This window comes from Sparus aurata, chromosome 22, assembly GCF_900880675.1.
Source record: "Sparus aurata chromosome 22, fSpaAur1.1, whole genome shotgun sequence".
Classification (NCBI taxonomy): Eukaryota; Metazoa; Chordata; class Actinopteri; order Spariformes; family Sparidae; genus Sparus; species Sparus aurata.
Genome location: NC_044208.1, coordinates 1,084,008 through 1,104,808, shown reverse-complemented (window position 1 = coordinate 1,104,808; position 20,801 = coordinate 1,084,008). Strand labels below are relative to the sequence as shown.

General features: G+C 41.9%; 1 protein-coding gene across 2 annotated transcripts in view; it reads right to left on the bottom strand.

Moving 5' to 3' along the window:
* Window positions 1-20,801, bottom strand: part of ephx1 (epoxide hydrolase 1, microsomal (xenobiotic)) — a 51,902-nt gene that overhangs the window by 2,056 nt on the left and 29,045 nt on the right. Inside the window, exon 9 of one of the 2 annotated variants that reach the window (XM_030405606.1) lies at window positions 19,486-19,889. The exons of the other annotated variant lie outside the window; for it this stretch is intronic. Within the exon in view, the coding sequence (XP_030261466.1) occupies window positions 19,787-19,889 (103 nt within the window). The 3' untranslated portion in view covers window positions 19,486-19,786. Of the gene's footprint in view, window positions 1-19,485; window positions 19,890-20,801 lie in introns of those variants that run through there. 2 annotated transcript variants of the gene reach the window in all.

The following is a 20,801-nucleotide window of genomic DNA, read 5'->3' as shown; positions in this document are numbered from 1 at the left end:
AATTCTAACAAGACAGGCCTCGCACATATGGCAAAGGGAGAGAGAGAGAGAGAGAGAGAGACAGAAAAGAGAAGATCAAGTCCTCTTGATTGATAAGTTAACTTTGTAAATATAATTCAAAACGTCTGCAACTTGTCTTTCTTTGGTTCTTTCTTGTATGCCTTAATTATTATTATCATCATTATTATTATTATTATTATTATTATTATTATTATTATTATTATTATTATTATTATTATTCTTATTATTATGCTATTAATATTATCACTGAACAGGCTGCATGAGATGCCTGTGCACCTTAGCCAATGCCTTAGTGTCTGGATCACAGGACTCCGCCAAACCCTTTTACTAATCTCAACTTCGTTTGAGACTGACTTTGCGTTCTAATCAGTTTAAATTAACTAACTAGCCTTTGAGACTGATGGGGCATTGACGCAGCAATGGAATACATTTCTGCTTATTGAGTTTTGCGTAGTTTAACAAGTGTTGGGAAATTGCATGGCGCCTGCAGCCGCCATATGTTTTAGCAAACTGCTCAAACCTTTCTGCAGAAATGTTCTTTTTTCCATGAAGTATCATTTTCTTAATCATGTCGGCTTAATGAAAACAGAGATTTTTGAGACGTCTGACTGTTGATTTAAGTCTGTCTGCCTGTCTGTCTGCCAACATTCCTGATGTGAACATTGGCCTATGTTCCAACAATTGAATCAGGAATGTTTAAGGATTTTTATATAGCCTAATGACCATTTCATCAGAAGGCTTATTCTTTGGATTTTTATTTTTATTATAACCTAGGCTATTTCATCAGTAAGCCCATTCTTATCACCATTCAGTCATTTTCATGGACTAGCTCAGGGGTGCCCACACTTTTTTAGCTTGTGGGCTATTTTTAAATTGACCAGGTCAAAATGATCTACCTACATAAAAAATACGAAACATCTTTTTATTCATACATATACTGAGTATACTTTATATAACACAATGCTTAACTGATATTGCATGCACATGGGTGACAAACAGCCATCAATATTGCACACAATTTACACACTGGGAGCTGGTGGTTTTCTCCATAAAGTATTTGAATGACTGAAAAATGAACTCTCCCCGTGTGTGTTCTTTCATGGGCAGTCATGTTAATAGCTACTCTTTTGCAGTCATATTTGTAAACACCATCCGAATAAAAATGCATGATGCTTCGGTTGCGGCCTTTGCTTGTGAATTCCACTGTGTGAAAAAATGTCCAATTAACTGTGATTTTAGTTCCCTCACCTTTCTCCTTCTCAGCTCGCTTTTCGGAGGGAAGTCAGTGTTGTACTTTTTATGAACAGTTTGAAAGTGCCTCTCAACATTCCCCTTCTTCGGAATAGCGATGGTAGTTTGACAAATCAGACAAATGTACTTAGAAAAAGACATAGGGAAAACAAAGTCCTCCTCCCATTCTGCACTGAAGTGGTATGTTTTTTACTTGGTCCAGCTGCCACACTAGTTTTTTATATCCCTTCTTTTGTTGATATCAATTGATGCCGCTAACCAAGGCCCTTAGCTCGCTTGTGTTTTGCAGTAGCCTACGCGTTTGCGCATGCATGATGACCTGTGACCCGTGACGCGTCACCTGTAAAAGAAGAGGTCCAAGACTGGCAGTCCTGTACTTTAATCAGGTGGCATAAGCCATTTTTAGACAGGGCACCAAGCCGCCAATTTCCCGTCCTTTTGGTGGCTCGGTCCACGGTTTTAGACAGAGGCCGGCAAATTGGGGGTCTGTTTTGGTCCGCCGATTTTCCACTTCGGAGGTTACACTTATTGCCGCCTCGCCTGCTATCTAAAAAGTGGGCGTGAGGTGGCCGGAGGTGTCAATGACCTGCACTGTTGTGCAACCCACAGAGTTTTTAAACCAAGCAACAGCTGATCACAGCAGTCAGTCCATCACTTCATCCGCGGTTTAAGATGAACAGATTTAACTCATTGGCCCTAGCCACACTGCCATCAGCTCCACTGCTAGTTGGTCTGAAGCCTGTGATGGTCCTCATACCACTCCAGACCTCCCTCATATTGTTCTGCTGGAGTTTCCTCTCCGGCTTCCTCCTGTAGCCGTCCTTAGCCTCCTTGGTCTTTGCATTCAGCTCCCTCTGAATGTCCCTCAGCTCCTCCATGTTGCCACCTCTGAAGGCCCTCTTCTTCCGGTTGAGAATGGCTTTGATGTCTTTAGTTACCCAAGGCTTGTTGTTTGGGTAACAACATACAGTACTGCTGGGACAATGCCGTCCACACAGAAATGTATGTAGTCTGTAATGCACTCAGTAAGCCCATCAATGTCCTCTCCATGCGGCTCACAGAGTGCATTCCAGTCAGTCACCTCAAAACAGCCCTGCAGTGCCTCATAGCAGTCCTCTGACCATGTCCTCAGTGTCTTTAGGGTCACAGGCAGCCTCTTCACTAGAAGCACATAGCAGAGGGTGAGAAGGACCAAGTTGTGATCTGATCTTCCCAGCGGGGGAAGGGACGTGGAGGTGTATGCGTCCTTTACATTAACATACAGCAGGTCCAGGGTCTTCTCCTCTCTGGTTGTACAGGTCACATACTGGGTGAATTTTGGGATTGTCTTTTTAATGGAGACATGGTTAAAGTCACCCGAGATTATAATGAGAGCACTCGGGTGTGCAGTCTGTAGTCCGGCTATTGTAGAGTGGATGACGTCACATGCCGATGTCGGGTTAGCAGACGGGGGAATATACACAACCACTGCAATAGCATGTGAGAATTCATGTGGTAAATAGTACGGACGGAGGCCCACAGCTAACAGTTCAATATCCGGGCTGCAGATGCGGTCTTTGACGGTAATGTGACCAGGATTGCACCACCTGTTGTTAACATAAACAGCAAGCCCCCCTCCTTTACGCTTACCGCTCGTAGTGCAGTCCCTGTCAGCCCAGACAGTGTGAAAACCCTCAGTGGAAACATTGTGGTCAGGAACATCCGTGTGTAGCCATGACTCCGGGAAAACATCATACTACACTCCCGGTATTCCTGATGACTCCGGGTTAGTGCTGTAAGCTCGTCCATCTTATTCCCGAGTGATCTCACGTTGCCCATGATGAGAGATGGGAGTCACGGCTTGAATGTCTCCCTCTCCAAAAGTCTCCGGTGTTTCGCTCCTTTCCTCCGGCGTAGCGATCCTTTCCCCCTGCATCCCCGGTGTGTTTTCCTCCAAAGTTCAGCAGGGATATCCTCCATCACCGTAGCCAAGCCGGCCGGCTTCAGCTCTATCAGCTGATCCCTGGAGTAAACAATGTGGTGTTGCTGAGCGACGGTCATGTGGCAGAGTAAAAAGAGCGATTCCACCACAAACACAACAACAAAAACTCTCCACACAAACATCTTTAGAGAGGAGTAGCTTGATAAATAACTACGTAAAAACTGAAAAAGTAAGATAAAGTAAAAAAGGAGAAAACTTGAAAACAATGTTGAAGTAGGCAGGAGCGACTGGAAAAGGCTGTTTAAGAAGGCCATTGCTGTCCTTACCTTGGAGCAAATGTGCTGCCTTTTTTATCTAAAAAGGGCTATAGATTCGACTTGGCCTTTCAGAGATTCATTATTTTTTTTACACGATACTTTATCTGGTCCATGTTCAAACAAAGGTTTTATTGCCACAACTCAACTTAATCCATAACATACATGGTCAGATACAGGTGAAACTCGAAAAATTTTCATTTATTTCAGTAATTCAACTTTAAAAGTGAAACTAATATATATAGACTCATTACATGCAAAGCGAGATATTTCAAGCCTTTGTTATATTTTTGATGATTATGGCTTATAGCTTATGAAAACCCCAAATTCTAAATCTCTTAAAATTAGAATATTCCATGAAATCAATAAAAAAAGGATTTTAAATACAGAAATATCGGCCCTCTGAAAAGTATAATCATGCATATGTACTCAATACACATGGTTTGGGCCCCTTTTGCGTGAATTACTGCCTCAATGTGGTGTGGCATAGATGCTATCAGCCTGTGGCAATGCTGAGGTGTTATAGAAGACCAGGATGCTTCAATAGTGGCCTTCAGTTCTTCTGCATTGTTCGGTCTCATGTCTCATCTTTCTCTTGGCAATGCCCCATAGATTCTCTATGAGTTCAGGTCAGGCGAGCTTGCTGGCCAATCAAGCATATTAATCCCATGGCCACTGAACCATGTTTTGGTACTTCTGGCAGTGTGGGTACATGCAGAGTCCTGATGGAAAATGAAGTCAGTATATCCATAAAGCTTGTCTGCTGAAGGAAGCATGACGTGCTCTAAAATGTCCTGATAGACGGCTGCGTTGACTCTAGACTTAATAAAGCACAGTGGACCAACACCAGCAGATGACATGGCTTCCCAAATCAATACAGGCTGTGAAAACTTCACATTGGACTTCAAGCATCTTGGATTGTGTGCCTTTCCATTCTTCCTCCAGACTCTGGAACCAAATGAGTTTCCAAATGAGATGCAAAATTTGCTCTCATCAGGTAAGAGGACTTTGGACCACTGAGCAACAGACCAGTTCTTTTTTTCTTTAGCCCAGGTAAGACGCTTTTGACGTTGTTTGTTGTTCAGGAGCGGCTTGACATGAGGAATACGACATTTGAAGCCCATGTCCAGGATCTGTCTGTGTGTGGTGGCTCTTGATGCAGTATCTCCAGCCTCACTCCACTCCTTGTGAAGCTCCCCCACACTTTTGAATGGACTTTTTCTGACAATCCTCTCCAGGCTGCGGTCATCCCTGCTGCTTGTGCACCTTCTTCTTCCACATTTTTCCCTTCCACTTAACTTTCTATTAATGTGTTTTGATATAGCACTTTGAGAACATCCAACTTCAATTAGTGGGGCGGCTTAGCTGAAAAAGGCAGTCTGAAAAAAATTGGATATCGGGCCATTGTGAATTATCAACATGGCGGCCGTGGTGGCCATTTAAAAAATGACCGACACTGACAACAGTATTCGGATCAATTTTCCTATTTACATGGTATAAAATATGATGTTGATAATCTGATTAAATGTATTTACCATACCTAGTTTAAGAATACATATAAATCAATAAAAATTCAAGATGTTTGCCACAATCAGCATGAACATTGTAATTGTAATAAAGTTTCGTATATTGCATATGATATGGTCGATCTCCAAAAATAATTATCCATTTTTTCATGCAGAAATAAAATCTGCAATGTGTAACAAGCCCAAAATCTTCCTTTGTTCTCACAATTCAAGATGGCCACCATTTACTTGCAGATATCACACAAGTAAATGGTGGCCATTTACTTGGCTATTACTGAACAGGACTCCGCCAAACCCTTTTGCTAATCTCGTCTTCGTTTGAGACTGACTTTGCGTTCTAATCAGTTTAAATTAACTAACTAGCCTTTGAGACTGATGGGGCATTGAACGCAGCAGTGGAATAATTTTCTGGTTATTGAGTTTTGCATAGTTTAGCGTCGGGAAATTGCATGGCGCCTGCAGCCACCATATGTTTTAGCAAACTGCTCAAACCTTTCTGCAGTTTTTTTCTGCAGGTTCTTTTTCCATGAAGAATCATATTCTTAATCGTGTCGGCTTAACGAAAACAGATTTTTGAGACGTCTGACTGTGGATTTAAGTCTGTCTGCCTATCTGTCTACCAATGTTCCTGATGCGAACATTGAAAATAATTTAAGTGACAAACGTCTTGACAACTTAACCTGGACAAGCTGGTATGTCGCATTTGTTGTAAAACAGTAGCAACTAAAAGCGGCAATACAACACCTAAAGCATAATCATCCGATGCAGTTTTACCAGCTGGGAAAAGAAACTACAACTAAAGCTACAGAGGGGCCGTCTCCATCTTCCCAACAGTCCACAATCACTGGGGCGTTTAGCCGACAAACAGGACAGTGCAAAATGGTGTGCACTCACAGACAGTGTAGTTCGCTACATCACTAAAGAGATGCAGCCCTTTAATACCGTTGAAAAGCCGGCAGTTCGATAAATGCTGCAAACATTTGACAGCCAGTACAAATTGCCTGGGAGAACATATGTGTCACAAACAGCAATTCCAGAACTGTACGGCGTGAAAGATGACATACTAAAGCAGGGGTTCCCAAACTTTTCCATGCCAAGGCCCCCCAAACAGAATTAGCTTTTGGCCGGGGACCCCCAAACCCACAGACAATGCTACAAAATATGTAAAGAAACATCAACTTTTAGAATGTATTTTCTTACTTTTATTCACTATTTAATAATAATTACATTTGTTTATCATAAGAAAATTATTAACGAACATCTAAACGCTAGTTTGAGAGGGCAATGGGCAATCATGGCCATTTATCTGTATGGTTGTAAAGCCACACTTAATGTATGCTGCCTCATATTTTTGGATTTTAGATGGCTTTGAGTTCTTAGGGGTTTTTTTGCCGCAGAGTCCTCCACGGCAGGGCAGTGGGTCTGCTCCTTCGGTCTATTTGTTGTCAAAAACCTGTCCATTTTGCACTAGCTAGCTACACACTAGCTTGAGGAGCAGAGCAGCTTGATAACAACCACCAGGTCTACACAGATTATGACGTCGTCATGCCAAACTTGCAGCTGAACCTGAGAATCCGACGATTACGGCAGTTTGCGTGTTGCATGGTTCAGGACAAATGGTTATTTGCATTTTTTTTTCTGATCTTCCCTCCAATTTCTGAGGCTCCTCTAGTGCCCCCTGGCGGCCCCCACTTTGAAAACCACTGTACTAAAGGGTTAGGGTCATTGTTTTTGGTTGTGTAATTCAAGTGCAATTTTTGCAAACAGAGCCTGAGAGTCCTTTTTATTTATTGTTTCTGGTTGTTTTGTTTATTTATTTTGGATATTTAAAATGTCGTCTTCACATTCCAATTCTAATGTTAAATATTCTTTAGAAATAAAAAGGGTTGTTAAAAAATGGTCTCAAAACGACAATATTATCGTTTATCGCAATAATTTCTGGGACAATTTATTGTCGAGCAAAATGGGTTATCGTGACAGGCCTAATTATGAACCATTTTGGACCATTCTGCACAGCTCTCTGTTACTGTGAAGGGGATTGCTGAGAGACTTCCGCGATTGACCCCATGTTTGGACAGTTACTATTGTCAGTTAGGCCTATCTTGCATTGTGAGCTTCCAAATAGGCTAAATACTGAAGTTGCCACCTGAATTCATAATCATAACAAAGTGTGATTTGGCCCCAATTTCATTCATATCACAGGAATCCATGCACCTTTGAAGCAGTAACGATCAAACCAGTCATGGCGGCCATCTTGAAATGTACTTGTATCATTCATGTACAAACTCCAAAGAGGTAAATACATTTAGTTAACTGTATGATCAATATCATATTATTTAGTTTTTTTTAAATTATCTTTTAATTTTTTTATTTAGTTGCCTAGCAACCAAGGATAGGAGAGGACACTGGCGCTGCCTGTTCGCCGCTTCTCCTTTCTCTTTTTCAGTTTGTTTAACTTACTGATTTAACTGAGAAAATAGTCTACAGTAGTGTACTTGATTGCTGTAACCGAATTTGACGCCTGTCAACCCATCTACTACCGGTGTGCTGCTGCACCAGCTAACAGCGGATTGACCTCCTGCTGTTGCCCCTCTTGGAGTCACAGAACTTGACAGAAAAAGCGGAGTGGATCTTAGGATGCTTCAGCCAATCCAGAGACTTACTATTTGTCCTAATGTCAAAATTAAACTGTTAAATGCACGATCTCTCACGAACAAATCTAGTCTCACACACGACCACACCCTGGACAAGCATCTGGATTTAATGTGCCTCACAGAAACCTGGCACAAACCAGATGTGTTTTCTGTTTTAAATTAGACCAGTCCTCCTGGCTACCACTACCTCAAGAAAGCCCGCAGCACAGGCCGTGGCGGTGATCTGTCTGTCATCTACCGTGATGAGCTGGATCTGTCCTCCCTGCCTTTACCTGAACTGTCCTCTTTTGAATGCCTTGCATTTAAATGTAAGCCTGCATTCCTCATGACTGTATTTCTCATCTACCGTCCACCCAAACCAAACCCAGCTTTCATTCAGGAGATGTACAACCTCCTTTCATCATTCTGTTCTACATCTGCCAATACAATTATACTGGGAGACATGAACATCCACTTGAAAACCCCCTCCTCCTGTCTTGCTGCTGAATTTCTTAAATTTTTAGACTGTTTTAATCTCACTCAACATGTTGATGTACCCACTCACACCAGGGGGCACACTCTGATCTGGTCATCACGGACTCTGCCCCCATCAGCAATCTACTGGTATATGACCTGGATGTGTCTGAGGTCATCTCCATGGAGTTACCATTTCCGTCCCCCCACATTAAAGAAAAACACCAACTCCGCTTTAGGAACCTGAAAAACATCAACCCAGATAATTTGACTGTGGACCTCCAGTGTCTTCTTTCTGCTCAGCTTTCATCAGCCAGTGATTCTGTAGACTTCTATAATAAAACCCTGTGTAACATCCTGGATCTCCATGCACCCATTAGGACCAGAACAGTCAGCTTCTCCCGTTCAACACCCTGGTTCACTAGCGAACTGCTGAAAATGAAGTCAGCTGGGCGTGCTTTGGAGCGGCGTTATAAAGCCTCGGAACTCACTGTACATAAACAAGCCTATCGGGAACATTGAAGGGCCTACTCAAAATCCCTCAGAGAGGCACGATCACAATTTTTCTCCAACATCATAAAAGAGAATCCTGGAAACTCTAAGCAGCTATTCTCCACCATTTACCATCTCCTCAAGCAACAATCAGCCCCGCACATAGAAACTACAGAAGAACACTGCAACAATTTCATGGCCTTTTTCAGCTCCAAAATTGACTCCATCCGTGCTGTCCTATCTGGCTGTCTCTCCACTCTACCTATCCTGACTGTCGACCTACAGTCTGCGATCTCCCAGCCTCTCCACTGCTTCCCTGAAGTCTCACAGCAAGAGGTTGAGGACATCATCAGGAGGATGAAACCCTCTACTTGTGCCCTCAACCCCTTTCCTACAGCCCTGGTGAAAACAAATATCTCTATTATAAGTCCTCTGATCACCACAGTGATAAACCAGTCCATCCAAGATGGCTATGTTCCACCTGCCCTAAAAAATGCCATAATATCAGACCTATCCTTAAAAAACCCTCCTTGGACCCTGAAACCTTTGCCAACTACAGGCCCATTTCCAACCTTCCATTTCTCTCCAAGGTACTAGAAAAAGCAGTTTCTGCCCGTCTACAGGATCACCTGAAACACAACAACCTTTTCGAAAGGTTTGAGTCCGGTTTCTGCTCCGTCCACAGCACTGAAACAGCTCTGATGAGGGTCACAAACGACCTGTTGATGACGGCGGATGCTGGCTCACCCTCTCTCCTCATCCTCCTTGACTTGTCTGCAGCATTCGACACTGTCCACCACTGTATACTTCTCAACCGGCTACATCGCACCATCGGACTCACTGACACCGCTCTCAACTGGTTCCACTCGTATCTTACCGACAGGACAGAGTTCATCTCCATTGGAGGTGCAAGATCAGGGACACACACTGTCACCTGTGGGGTCCCTCAAGGGTCGGTCCTTGGCCCCACCCTCTTCACACTCTACATCAGTGGTTCTCAAATGGTGGGGCGCGCCCCCCTGGGGGGGCGCAGTGAGGTGTCAGGGGGGGCCCCAGAGGCAGGGCAGGACGCGAAGGTGTATTTCCACTGGATACTTGTCCGCTGCATTACGTCTCCGTCACGACAGCAGAGCTGATAGACTAAAGTGAAAGTGAAATCTATGTGTTAACTTCCACCAGGTCCGCTGCACTGCGTGTCTGCTCTGTCCAGCTCCGGCTGTCCGGAGCCCTCCAGAACAGATATGCAGGACTTCTATATATCTGGCGGATGCTGGAGCACGACACAGCAATTCAACTGAATTTTGCACCGAGCAGACAGGAAATCAAGCATCGAAATAACAATATAACATCCGGTTACTTTTCAAAATAAAACACTCCGAGTTGACACCTCTAAAAAGAGACAAACACAAGCTCCTCTGCTAATCCCTCGGTCGGGAATTATGCAGCAAGAAATATGGCGATGCCTACATAGACCTTGGGTTTACCGTGAACATGGTCGGAAATGAGGAAAGACCTGTTTGTGTTTTATGCCTAAAAACTCTGGCAGCGGACAGCATGAAACCATTTTGATAATCAGGTGATTGTATGCAGAATGCTGCAACTCATACAGGGGTTTATTCAGATAAATAAATAAATATCATCAGGTTCTCAATAGTATTTAAATTTGGGGGGGGCGCGAAAAAATTTCTGTCCTCTAGGGGGGGCATGACAAATAATTAATAAGACCCACTGTTGTAATATTACAACGTTAACTTTAGCCACCCTAAAAAACAATCCGTTATATTTTATCTTGTTTTTTACCACATTTACATAGTCATTGTGTCCCATTGTTCAGTCTCACGATGCTATTGGATAGTACATTTGTTTATAAGTCCCGCCTCATGGCCATGAACTCACACAACCTCCCATGGTTTCCTTCGGACAACATTGCTTTGTTTCATTGGACTAAATTCATCAGATTCAAGTAAGTAAAATGTCTTTTTTTTTTTTTGTTGTTATTACAATGTCTAGAACATGTACATATGTAGTTTTTTTAGAATAGATTCATCAAATTTCATTTAGAGCTTGTTATATATTTGTTGCAATATTACAACGTTGGGTGAGTGTGGTAGTCAAAATAGCAGGCTTTTTGCAGTGGGAACAAACAGGTTGTATTCCCTCCACTACACCACTGCCTGAAACAGAGTGTTTTTTTTAAACATGGAAAGTATACATACTACCCTTGTGTTGTGTTCTGGTCAAATTTGACTGATTTAAAAGTTTTATCTCTAAAAAATGTAGTTAATTTGATCAGACTGACCTAAAATTCCACGACTTTGTCCACAAAGAGGATATCAACAGACAATTCAGTTCTGGGAAAGGTGAACATTTTCCTGAATGTGGATGTGTGGATGTAAGTGGGGGTATGCATGTTTTCCTTTTAGTATGATAATTAGAGGGCATTACATGCAGTATTGTCATGTCAAGGCAGTATTGTGTGACTTAATGGCTGGTGATTGGGATGCACATTTCTTTTAGCATGATAAGTAGAGAGCATAGGCTAAGCCATTTACATTTACATTTAGGGCATTTAGCAGATGCTTTTGTCCAAAGCGACTTACAATAAGCAGACAGTATTGTCTGCCTGGAAAACATTGGGGAATTCACTACATGGGAACAGACAGGCAGGTGCGCCTGCCCAACTGTGACCTTGAAGACGAGAAGAGCTTGAAGAAAAAGGGGAGAGGAAGCGATGATGTCAGAGTGGAGGGGAATCACAACATCTGTGCTGTCAAATGGTCTGACAACAGGGCCATCACACTTGTGTCATCTTTTGCTGGACCTGAACCTGTGCAGAAGATTCAACGCTGGGACAAAGCCAGCCGAACCTACACTGAAGTTGAGAGGCCTTACATTGTTGGTGCCAACAACAAGTACATGGGAGTTGTGGATTTGTTGAACTCATTTACAGCCAAATAGAGGTTCCCCATCAAGTTCTGTCGCTGGTACTTGTACATCTTCTGGCACACCATCATCCTCTCTCAAGATGTCTAGCAAAGAGACAATGAACAGGAGACAGTTTCAGGCACAGCTAGCATCCTCTCTCATCCTGGTGAACATGGCGCTCCAAACTCCAAAGAGAGGACGACCATCTTCAGGCAAAGGGAGCCCAGCAACAGTGACATCAGGAAGCCCTCTGACTCCTCAGAAGAGACCATCCAAGAGAAGTGCACACCTCCCATGGACCTAGTTACGCATTTCCCAGTGAAGGCAGGGAGAGGAAGCTGCAGACACTGCATTAAAGGATACACTAACATGCAATGCAGCAAGTGTGATGTTCACCTTTGCTTTTCAGAGGACAAGAACTGTTTTTGGGACTTTCACTATGAATGAAAGTCAGCCATGAAAAGAAAAAAAGGAATGAAGTCACTAGAGAAGGCTGTTTAATAAAAAAAAAAAAACAATTCTTCATAAAAATATGAATGTGTGATTATTATCAATGTTATATACCTTTATGGGGCTAGGTAAGCAATCAACTCTGCAAATGAACCCTTAGTTGTTCTGAATTGCTGTTCAGAGAACATGAGTACACATACAGAAATTCTGCTCCCACCTAAGCCCAACGTTGCAATATTACAACATTTCTCTAAAAACGTACGTAAACATTTTTAAAAAAAAAAAAGTCTTTCATTTCTGCACCAGAGGCCTCCTACAACAACATCTGAAGGGTCAAAATTTTTTTTTTTAGGTTTTTCTATATTTGGGTCTTACAGGGTTAAGAACCACTGCTCTACATGCTCCCCCCTTGGCCAGATCATCAGTCGCTTTGGAGTCTCATTTCACTGTTATGCAAATGACACACAACTGTACATAAAAATGGACACACGCCCCTCTGCAACTTTGCTTCCACCATCACCACTATTAACTATCACCACCTGTCTGGAGGAGATAAAGGCACGGATGAAGCACAACTTCCTGCAGTTAAACAGTTCCAAAACAGAAGTCATACTTTGTCATACGTTGGCACCCCTCACCAGATCCAGTCATCCTCCATAACCAGCATTATGTTTTATGGGCAGGTCATTCCCCTCTCCACGTCCGTCACTAACCTTGGTGTCATATTTGACCCTCACCTCACCTTTGAGGCTCACATCAAACGTCTCTGCAAAAACTCCTTCCATCATCAGAAACATTGCCAAACTCCGACCCTCACTCTCCTTTCCTAATGTTGAGAAGCTCATCCACGCCTTTGTCTGCTCCAGGCTGGATTACTGCAATGCACTACTCATTGGAACCCCTAGCAAGAGCATCCAAAGGCTCGAGTATGTGCAAAACAGCGCTGCTGGGATCCTGATGAGAGTGCGAAGTTCTGAACACATCACACCCATCCTCCATTCACTTCATTGGCTTCCCATCTCCGCCAGGATTAACTACAAGGTCTCCCTCCTCACTCACCAGTGCATCCATGGCAACGCCCCTCTGTTTGACCAACTCTCACCGTCTCCACCCCCCCGGACTAAGTTCCGCACCTTAGGGGACCAGGCATTCTGTTCTGCCGCCCCTCGTCTATGGAACAGCCTCCCTGATTACCTGAGGGCACCACAGACTGTTGAATGTTTTAAAAAAAGGACTTAAAACTTTCCTTTTTAGCAGATCCTATGACCTCTAAGTTGCTTTTGACTTTTAGGTGTTTTTTTTTTTACTAATGTTTTCTCTTTTATTGTTGCTTTTTCTTGAAGCACAGATTTGTTTAAATGTAAAGTGCTTTACAAATTAAATATATTATATTATTATTATTATTATCATTATTATTATTATTATTATTATTATTATTATTACTAGTGCAGTGCCCGTAAGAAAAGTGTATTCCTATAAAGAAGTGAGAGGTTAAGGAGCTTTTTCATGGATGGCCAAATGAGGCTGTGTTTGAAGGTGGGACGTCAGGGATATTTAGGATTGTTGTGAAATCCGATATTCCAGGGTATACTTGGCTGTTTTTGACTATTTAGGGTCCAGGCAGCTAAGCTGCCAGGACACTACTGTATTCCTAGGAATTCTTTCTTTCTTTCATTCTTCTTTCTTTCTTCCGAGGAAGTCATACTTCCCAAGGGGCGAAAACTGAAAACAGAAATGCCAGATTGACTTAATTCCAAGGACATGTCAATATTCCTCCTGGGGGGGACACAATGAGCGTTTACATTTAAAACATTTAAAAATACCTACAAAATCAACAGTACATGCTACAGTTTTGAAACTTTCACCAAACTGTAGCCCCAATACTGCTGAAACTTTAGTCCACTTAAACTCATTACAAATTATGAAGTCAATCACTCAGTTTTTTTCAAAACCTGTAAAACTTATAAAACCTATCTCCTCCCACAATTTTTGCTCAATTGTCACCAAACTTGCTAGAGAGCATCTTCAGACCGCCCTGCACAAAACTTGTTTCTCTGATTTTTGATTTATCAAAAATTAAGCCTACGGTGCATCAAAATGTTTGACCGTAAACAGTACTGTAAACATATACTATCAAATTCTTGCTAAATACATTTTCAATCTTCCTGAAAAAAAATGAGAATATTTTGGAGTCATGGTTGATGAAGTTTGGCAAATATCAGAATTTTATCTCAAAAACTGAATTTTTGAGAACATTTTGAATTCTGCTCTCATGGGAACAACTGGAGTCAATGTAAGACTGGCATTTTTAAACATCAGATTTTCTCTCATGAAGCAAAACACTTGGAGTTAAAAACAAATCGCCAACATTTCCATGCTGTCAAGATGCAATTTATGTATTATCAGATTTTTGTTTAGGTAACAGAATTTCTGACATTTTGACCATTTTTGAAATCTTCCTCGACAACAGCTGCCTGGACAGTGAGTCCCTGAGTCGACAAATGCAGCTACACAGCTGGTCTCACTTCCAGCCAATTAGCTCAGCGAGTTAGGAGCTGGTTCTCGGTGTCAAGGGTTGTGTGTTCGAGACCCAGCAAGGGTGATGATGGTAATGGTGATGATGAGGATGATGACAGATCAAAATGTCAGATGTCCTCAATATGAAACACAAGACAATTGTCCTGATGGTGGCATCACAGCAAGCCTCTAAATTAAATAAAAACAAATAGCTTGGACTGGACCATGGGTGAAAGCTAACCGTATTGTGCATAAAGGTCCAGTCTCATGCCAGAATACTTCAGCTGTAAACCCAAGCCAATAGTCCTGATGGTTGCGCTACAGCAAGTGTCTAAAGTTAAAACGTTGAAAATTCATAACAAATCAACCTGCTAGAACTTCACACTTTCATCAAACTGTAGCCCCAGTACTAAAGAAACTTTTGTACATTTAAACCTATTAAAATTATGAAGTCCATCACTCTGTTTTTTTTTTAACTGTAAAATGTATGAAGACCTCCCACAATTTTTGCCTACAGTGCATGAAAATGTTTGACTTTGAACACTACAGTAAACATATAGCCTACCTGCAAATAAATAGATAGATAAATAAATCTTTACATAAAACATTTTTTAGAGTCATGGTAGATGATGTTTGACAAATATCAGAATTTTACCTAAAAAACTGAATTTTTGAGAACATTTTGAATTCTGCTCTCATGTGAATAATTGCAGTCAATGCAAACAGCATTTTTAAACATTAGTTATTCACTTATGGAGCAAATCAATCATTTTTAAAAACAAATTACCAACATTTCCATGCTGCAATATGTGTATTTTCAGATTTTTGTCTTGATAACTGAATTTTTTACAGTGGTTTCAAATCTGCCTGCACAACAGTGAATGGCTTAATCAATTTGTCAAGCCACTGTCATAATGCCACTTGCCAATTAGCTCAGAGGGATAGATGACAGTCTTTGGTTCCAGAAGTTGTGAGTTCAAGCCTCAAGTCGTCCAAAGTGAACATTGTTGTCAACTGTCTTGTCTTCCTATTCTCCTGTTTGTTGCTCAGAATTGCCTAATTTTGCCAAAAAATAGCCCGGACCCGACCCATCGCTGCGCAGCAGCTATAATTTTGATTTTGCCATTATATTTCATCTTAAATGCTACTTAAATGTGTCATTATTTTCAGCACAACCTCACATGTGTGACTGTACAGTTATTTTTTTTATTTTGACATACTGTATTAACACAATGGACCTAAAATCACAAAAAAGAAAAACATGAAATCCGAGTAGAAAAAGTTAGATTTTTTTACTGTGAAAACCACAAATATGTTAAACCATTTTTTTTTTTTTTTTTTTACTTATAATGCAAATATAAATTGTTGTTTATCTAAATTTGTGCATACATTTAAAACATTTACAAAGTTATATGTAACTATTTACATTTAAATGCAGGCAACGCTCAGGTCTGCCTGTGCTCCTTCCAGCTGAATAAATAGCTGGACCGCCTGCTCCACATTCAGCTTCTCCTCATTATTCAAACTCATTAAACAAAAAAATGACTCCACTACACACTTAACACACTACACCAAACACTACATAACACACTAACTACACACTCCAAATACGCTAAATGTCAAAAATCTCTCAACTCTCACACACACCGACCGTCGTTGCATGTCAATCATCCGCCTAGGTCCCTCCCACAACTTCCTGTTCCTCAACAACCAAACTTGCTGCTTGGACACTTTCGTGACAAAAGCCCGTTTTTACCGTTTCTTCTTGCACCAGACACAAAGCAAACGTGACGGCAATGTTCGCGAAAAAGCGTGGCAGACATTATTTACCCTAGGTCCGGTTTTGGACGTGCCGATGCTTCCGGTCCGTCGCCTTGGGAGGGGGGCCGTGTAGCTAGCGGCTAGCTACACACGAACATCCACAGATTCCGATTCCACTTTGTTGTCCGCGCGTCTCCGGATCTCCTCAGACCCGAACAGACTCGGTCCGGACTCGTTTAGTCTCATTAATCCACAAAAGTTAGTTTAGATGCACAGAACAGAACAGAACGGGACCGAACCGCCGGCAAAATCCCGGTCCAGCTCGCGCCACTGCAGGTATAAATCTGCTTGTTTCTTAAGGTGGGGGGTCGCGGTGGGCTCTGCAGTGATTGGCTCTGGTGCGCGCGTGGCCACGGTGTGCAGTGATTGGCTCTGGTGCGCATGTGACTGTAGTGGCTCCGGTGGACAATGCTCGTGGAATTTGTAAAGCATTTCTGAAATAATTTATTAACGGTATTATTGCAGTCCAAACAAATGCGAAATAGCACACCCTTGAACCACGCAGCAGCCATGTTGAAACTCTCAGGTCAGACTGATCCTGATCCGCAGAGATATTTGAGGAACACACACATACACACAGAGATTCTTTGTATTTATAGATAGATTATTATTATTATTATCATCATCATCATCATCATCATCATCATCAACACACAAAAGAAAATTCACATGGAAATGGTAGTCAATGGCTGCCATGGCCGCCATAATGAAAATTCGCGATGGCCCGATATCACATTTTTTTTGGACTGTCTTTGGCTGTAATGGTACCAGATTTCACGCTTTTATCACAAAGTGCACAATTCTTTGGAATTATGCTGTTAAGCCGCCCCACTCAATGGCGATTCTGGGGGGTGGCCCCCCAGATAGGTAGTTGCCAAGTTCGTCAACACAAGAAACAAGAGAAATGCTGTCAATCAATGATGACAGCTGATCAGCTGATTTAGGGCCAGTTTTACATTTTGAACTAACAAAGTAATGGTCATACTGAGGCTGTGAGAGCTGATTTCTGGTCAGCAGATGTTTGGCCAATGGCCATGCAGGTCTGATAGGTTAGCCATGAGAGATGAGCATCTGCATCTGCTGCTGCTGGTTCGGTCTGGTCCAGTCCGGTCGTTAATTAAACAGGAGGACGGTCACAGTGACAATGTCAACTGCTGGATAAAAATGCTGAAATCTGTCTATTGAGAGGTAATTTAATGTTTAGTTATGTCGTAGTTCCCTCTGAATGTGTAGGAAAACTTTATCTAGCACTAAGTAGCAGCTAAAAGACGAACTACACTACTGACCAACCAGTGGGTGAAATATAGTGTGACAGTCTAGATTTAAGTAGCTATAACATAAGAACAAGCTGGGATTTATTTATTTGCTCTGTGATTTAAGGGCTGTTTTAAGACTTTTTGCTCTTGGAGATAAAGCACTTTTTGTTTAGATCAATTAGCTCATCTTCACAGTTCACATATTTAGACGTTTAAATAGGCAGAGGCAGAGCAAATTGCATTCAAATGCCACAAATGCTTGAGATGCAATATGTGTTAATTGTGTTATTAAAAGGGATCAAAGACGTCGGTAGTTATGTAAAAAAAAACCTTTGTAAATAGACATAATTGGGCACATTGTTGACACCTCCTTTCTTTTAGGCATTTTAATGGAGTCAAAGCTGTTATTTAAGGGGTTCCAGAGCCCCATGAACACTTGTATTTTGCACACTGATTCTAACCCAATTTGACAATGATCCTGCTTGATGTTTGTAGTTATAGCTATAACTTCAAAGTGAACTGACTGACTGATTGATTGATTGACTGATTGACCGAGTGATTGAATTACATTTCCCCCAGGGTTATTAAGAGAACAGCTATGAAGAGAAGCAGAGATATTCAGAGCTTCTTCAAAAAAAAGAAGAGCCAGAGCCAGCCACAGCTTCAACCAGCAGCAGTAAAGGCCCAGTCAATTCAGCAGCCTCGGAACAGCAGTAGTGACCAAGAGCAGTCAGCTCCCCCCCGCACAGGATGGTAGGTCATGCTTGGATATTTTGAATTTACAATTTACCATGTAGGCTCACATTCAAGTTGTTTGTCACTCCAGTCATACAATTACAACTGTCTGAAACATCACTACACAAGAACAATAGTTAAAAGTAAACAGTTGTGAAAGACAGAAGAACAATAATAAAATGTGCATAATACATAACTACACACACACACACGTATCTATGTATGGATGTACGTGTGTATGAATGTGTGAGTGTAAAACATTTTTTTCTCTGTGTGTGTGTGTGTGTGTGTGCGTGTGTGTGTGTGTGTGTGTGTGGCAGAACCTACAGCCGATTGATGTCTCAGCTTTCTCAGATATCTGCGTATTCCCACAGCTGACCAGCCACACCCAGAGGACCAGGAGATAGTGAGAGACGAGTGTGATCCAGCAGTGTCTGGAGCTCCACCTGCTCCAGCATGGTAAGTCAAGTTCTGTTTTGTCCAGATGTGTCATTCATGAACAGTTACCTGAAGTTGTGTACTCTCATACATGATTTAATTTAAAAAGGATTGTCCTTTTGCCCAAAGTGTATGCTATTTATTTGCTAATATACAGCAAACCCCACACTTAAACATTGACAATCTATTCTTTAAATTTCAACTGCGGTCAGCTGCGTACATGGCATTAAACTTCGCTATGCCATGGCCACCCCACACTAGCTTTGTGTCCCACCTTGGCTACCCCAGTAAAAATGTCCTGGATACGCCACTGGCCCCACTAAATTACCCTTTGAGGCTTTCCCTCCTTGTGGATGGTGTCAATGATGGTTTTCTGCACAACTGTGGGGTCAGCAGTCTTCCCCATGATAGTGAATTCTACTGAACCAGACTGAGAAATTATTTAAAGGCTCAGGAACCCTTTGCAGGTGTTTTGGATTAATTAGCTGTTTAGCTGTGTGACACTTTGAGCCTACAATAATAATAATAATAATAATAATAATAATAATATATTTAATTTGTAAAGCACTTTACATTTTAACAAATCTCAAAGTGCTAGTGGAAAAGACACAATAAAAGAGAAAACATTAGTAAAAAAAACCCACCTAAAAGTCAAAAGCAACTTAGAGGTCATAGGATCTGCTAAAAAGGAAAGTTTTAAGTCCTTTTTTTAAAACATTCAACAGTCTGTGGTGCCCTCAGGTAATCAGGGAGGCTGTTCCATAGATGAGGGGCGGCAGGACAGAATGCCCGGTCCCCTAAGGTGCGGAACTTAGTCCTGGGGGGGTGGAGACGGTGAGAGTTGGTCAAGCGGAGGGGTCAAGATGAGGTTTGTGGGGTTAGCAGTCCTAAGATAGGAGGGGGCGTTGCCATGGAAGCACTGGTGAGTGAAGAGGGAGACCTTATAGTCAATCCTGGTGGGGGTGGGAAGCCTCCGCCAGGTAGGTGTGATAGGTGTGATGTGTTCATACTTTCACACTCTCATCAGGTTCCTAGCAGCGCTGTTTAGGACATACTGGAGCCTTTGGATGCTCTTGCTAGGGGTTCCAATGATTAGTGCATTGCAGTAATCCAGCCTGGAGCAGACAAAGGCATGGATGAGCTTCTCGGCATCAGGAAAGGAGAGTGAGGGTCGAAGTTTGGCAATATTTCTGAGGTGATGGAAGGAGTTTTTGCAGAGACGTTTGATGTGAGCCTCAAAGGTGAGGTGAGGGTTAAATATGACCCCAAGGTTAGTGACTGACGTGGAGAGAGGAATGACCTTCCCGGAAAATGTAATGCTGGTTATGGAAGATGACTGGATCTGGTGAGGGGTGCCAACAACTATGACTTCTGTTTTAGAGCTTTTTAAATGCAGGACGTTAAAAAAGTTAAAAGGAAATATAGAACCTTTTCACAATATTCTAATTTTTGGAGATTTTGAATTTGGGATTTTCATAAGCTGTAAGCCATAATCGTCAAAATTATAACAAATAAAGGCCTGAAATATCTCGCTTTGCATGTAATGATTCTGAATAATAATTAAGTCTCACCTTTTAAGTTGAATTACTGAAATAAATTAACTTTTGCACGATATTCTAATTTTTCGAGTTTCACCTGTAAAAGCACACCAAGCAACGCTTTGTTTTGTTTTTCAATGCCGCGATAACTTAGGCTATCAGTTTAAACACGGTCAAGCCGGTATCCAAGCGCCTGTGCTCAGCCTAGGCTTAGTCCTGATTTATTTAATTTTTTTGGGGGTAGGGTGGCAGGTTCCAGGATCGGTCACCCAGGCCTCCCGGGTTGACGGAAATCCTGCATATGGAAAACTTTAATCCATGAGCTAGTTCTTCAATGTTTTGGCATCATAAAAATGCACTGTTTAAACTATCCCTTCAAAACTACATGTCAGTGAGATGTCGCTAGTGGAAAATCAAATGATTCTTTGCGTTCTAAAGATATCTGGTAATTAAACCAATGCTTGCTCATTGACAACCAGGTATCTAATA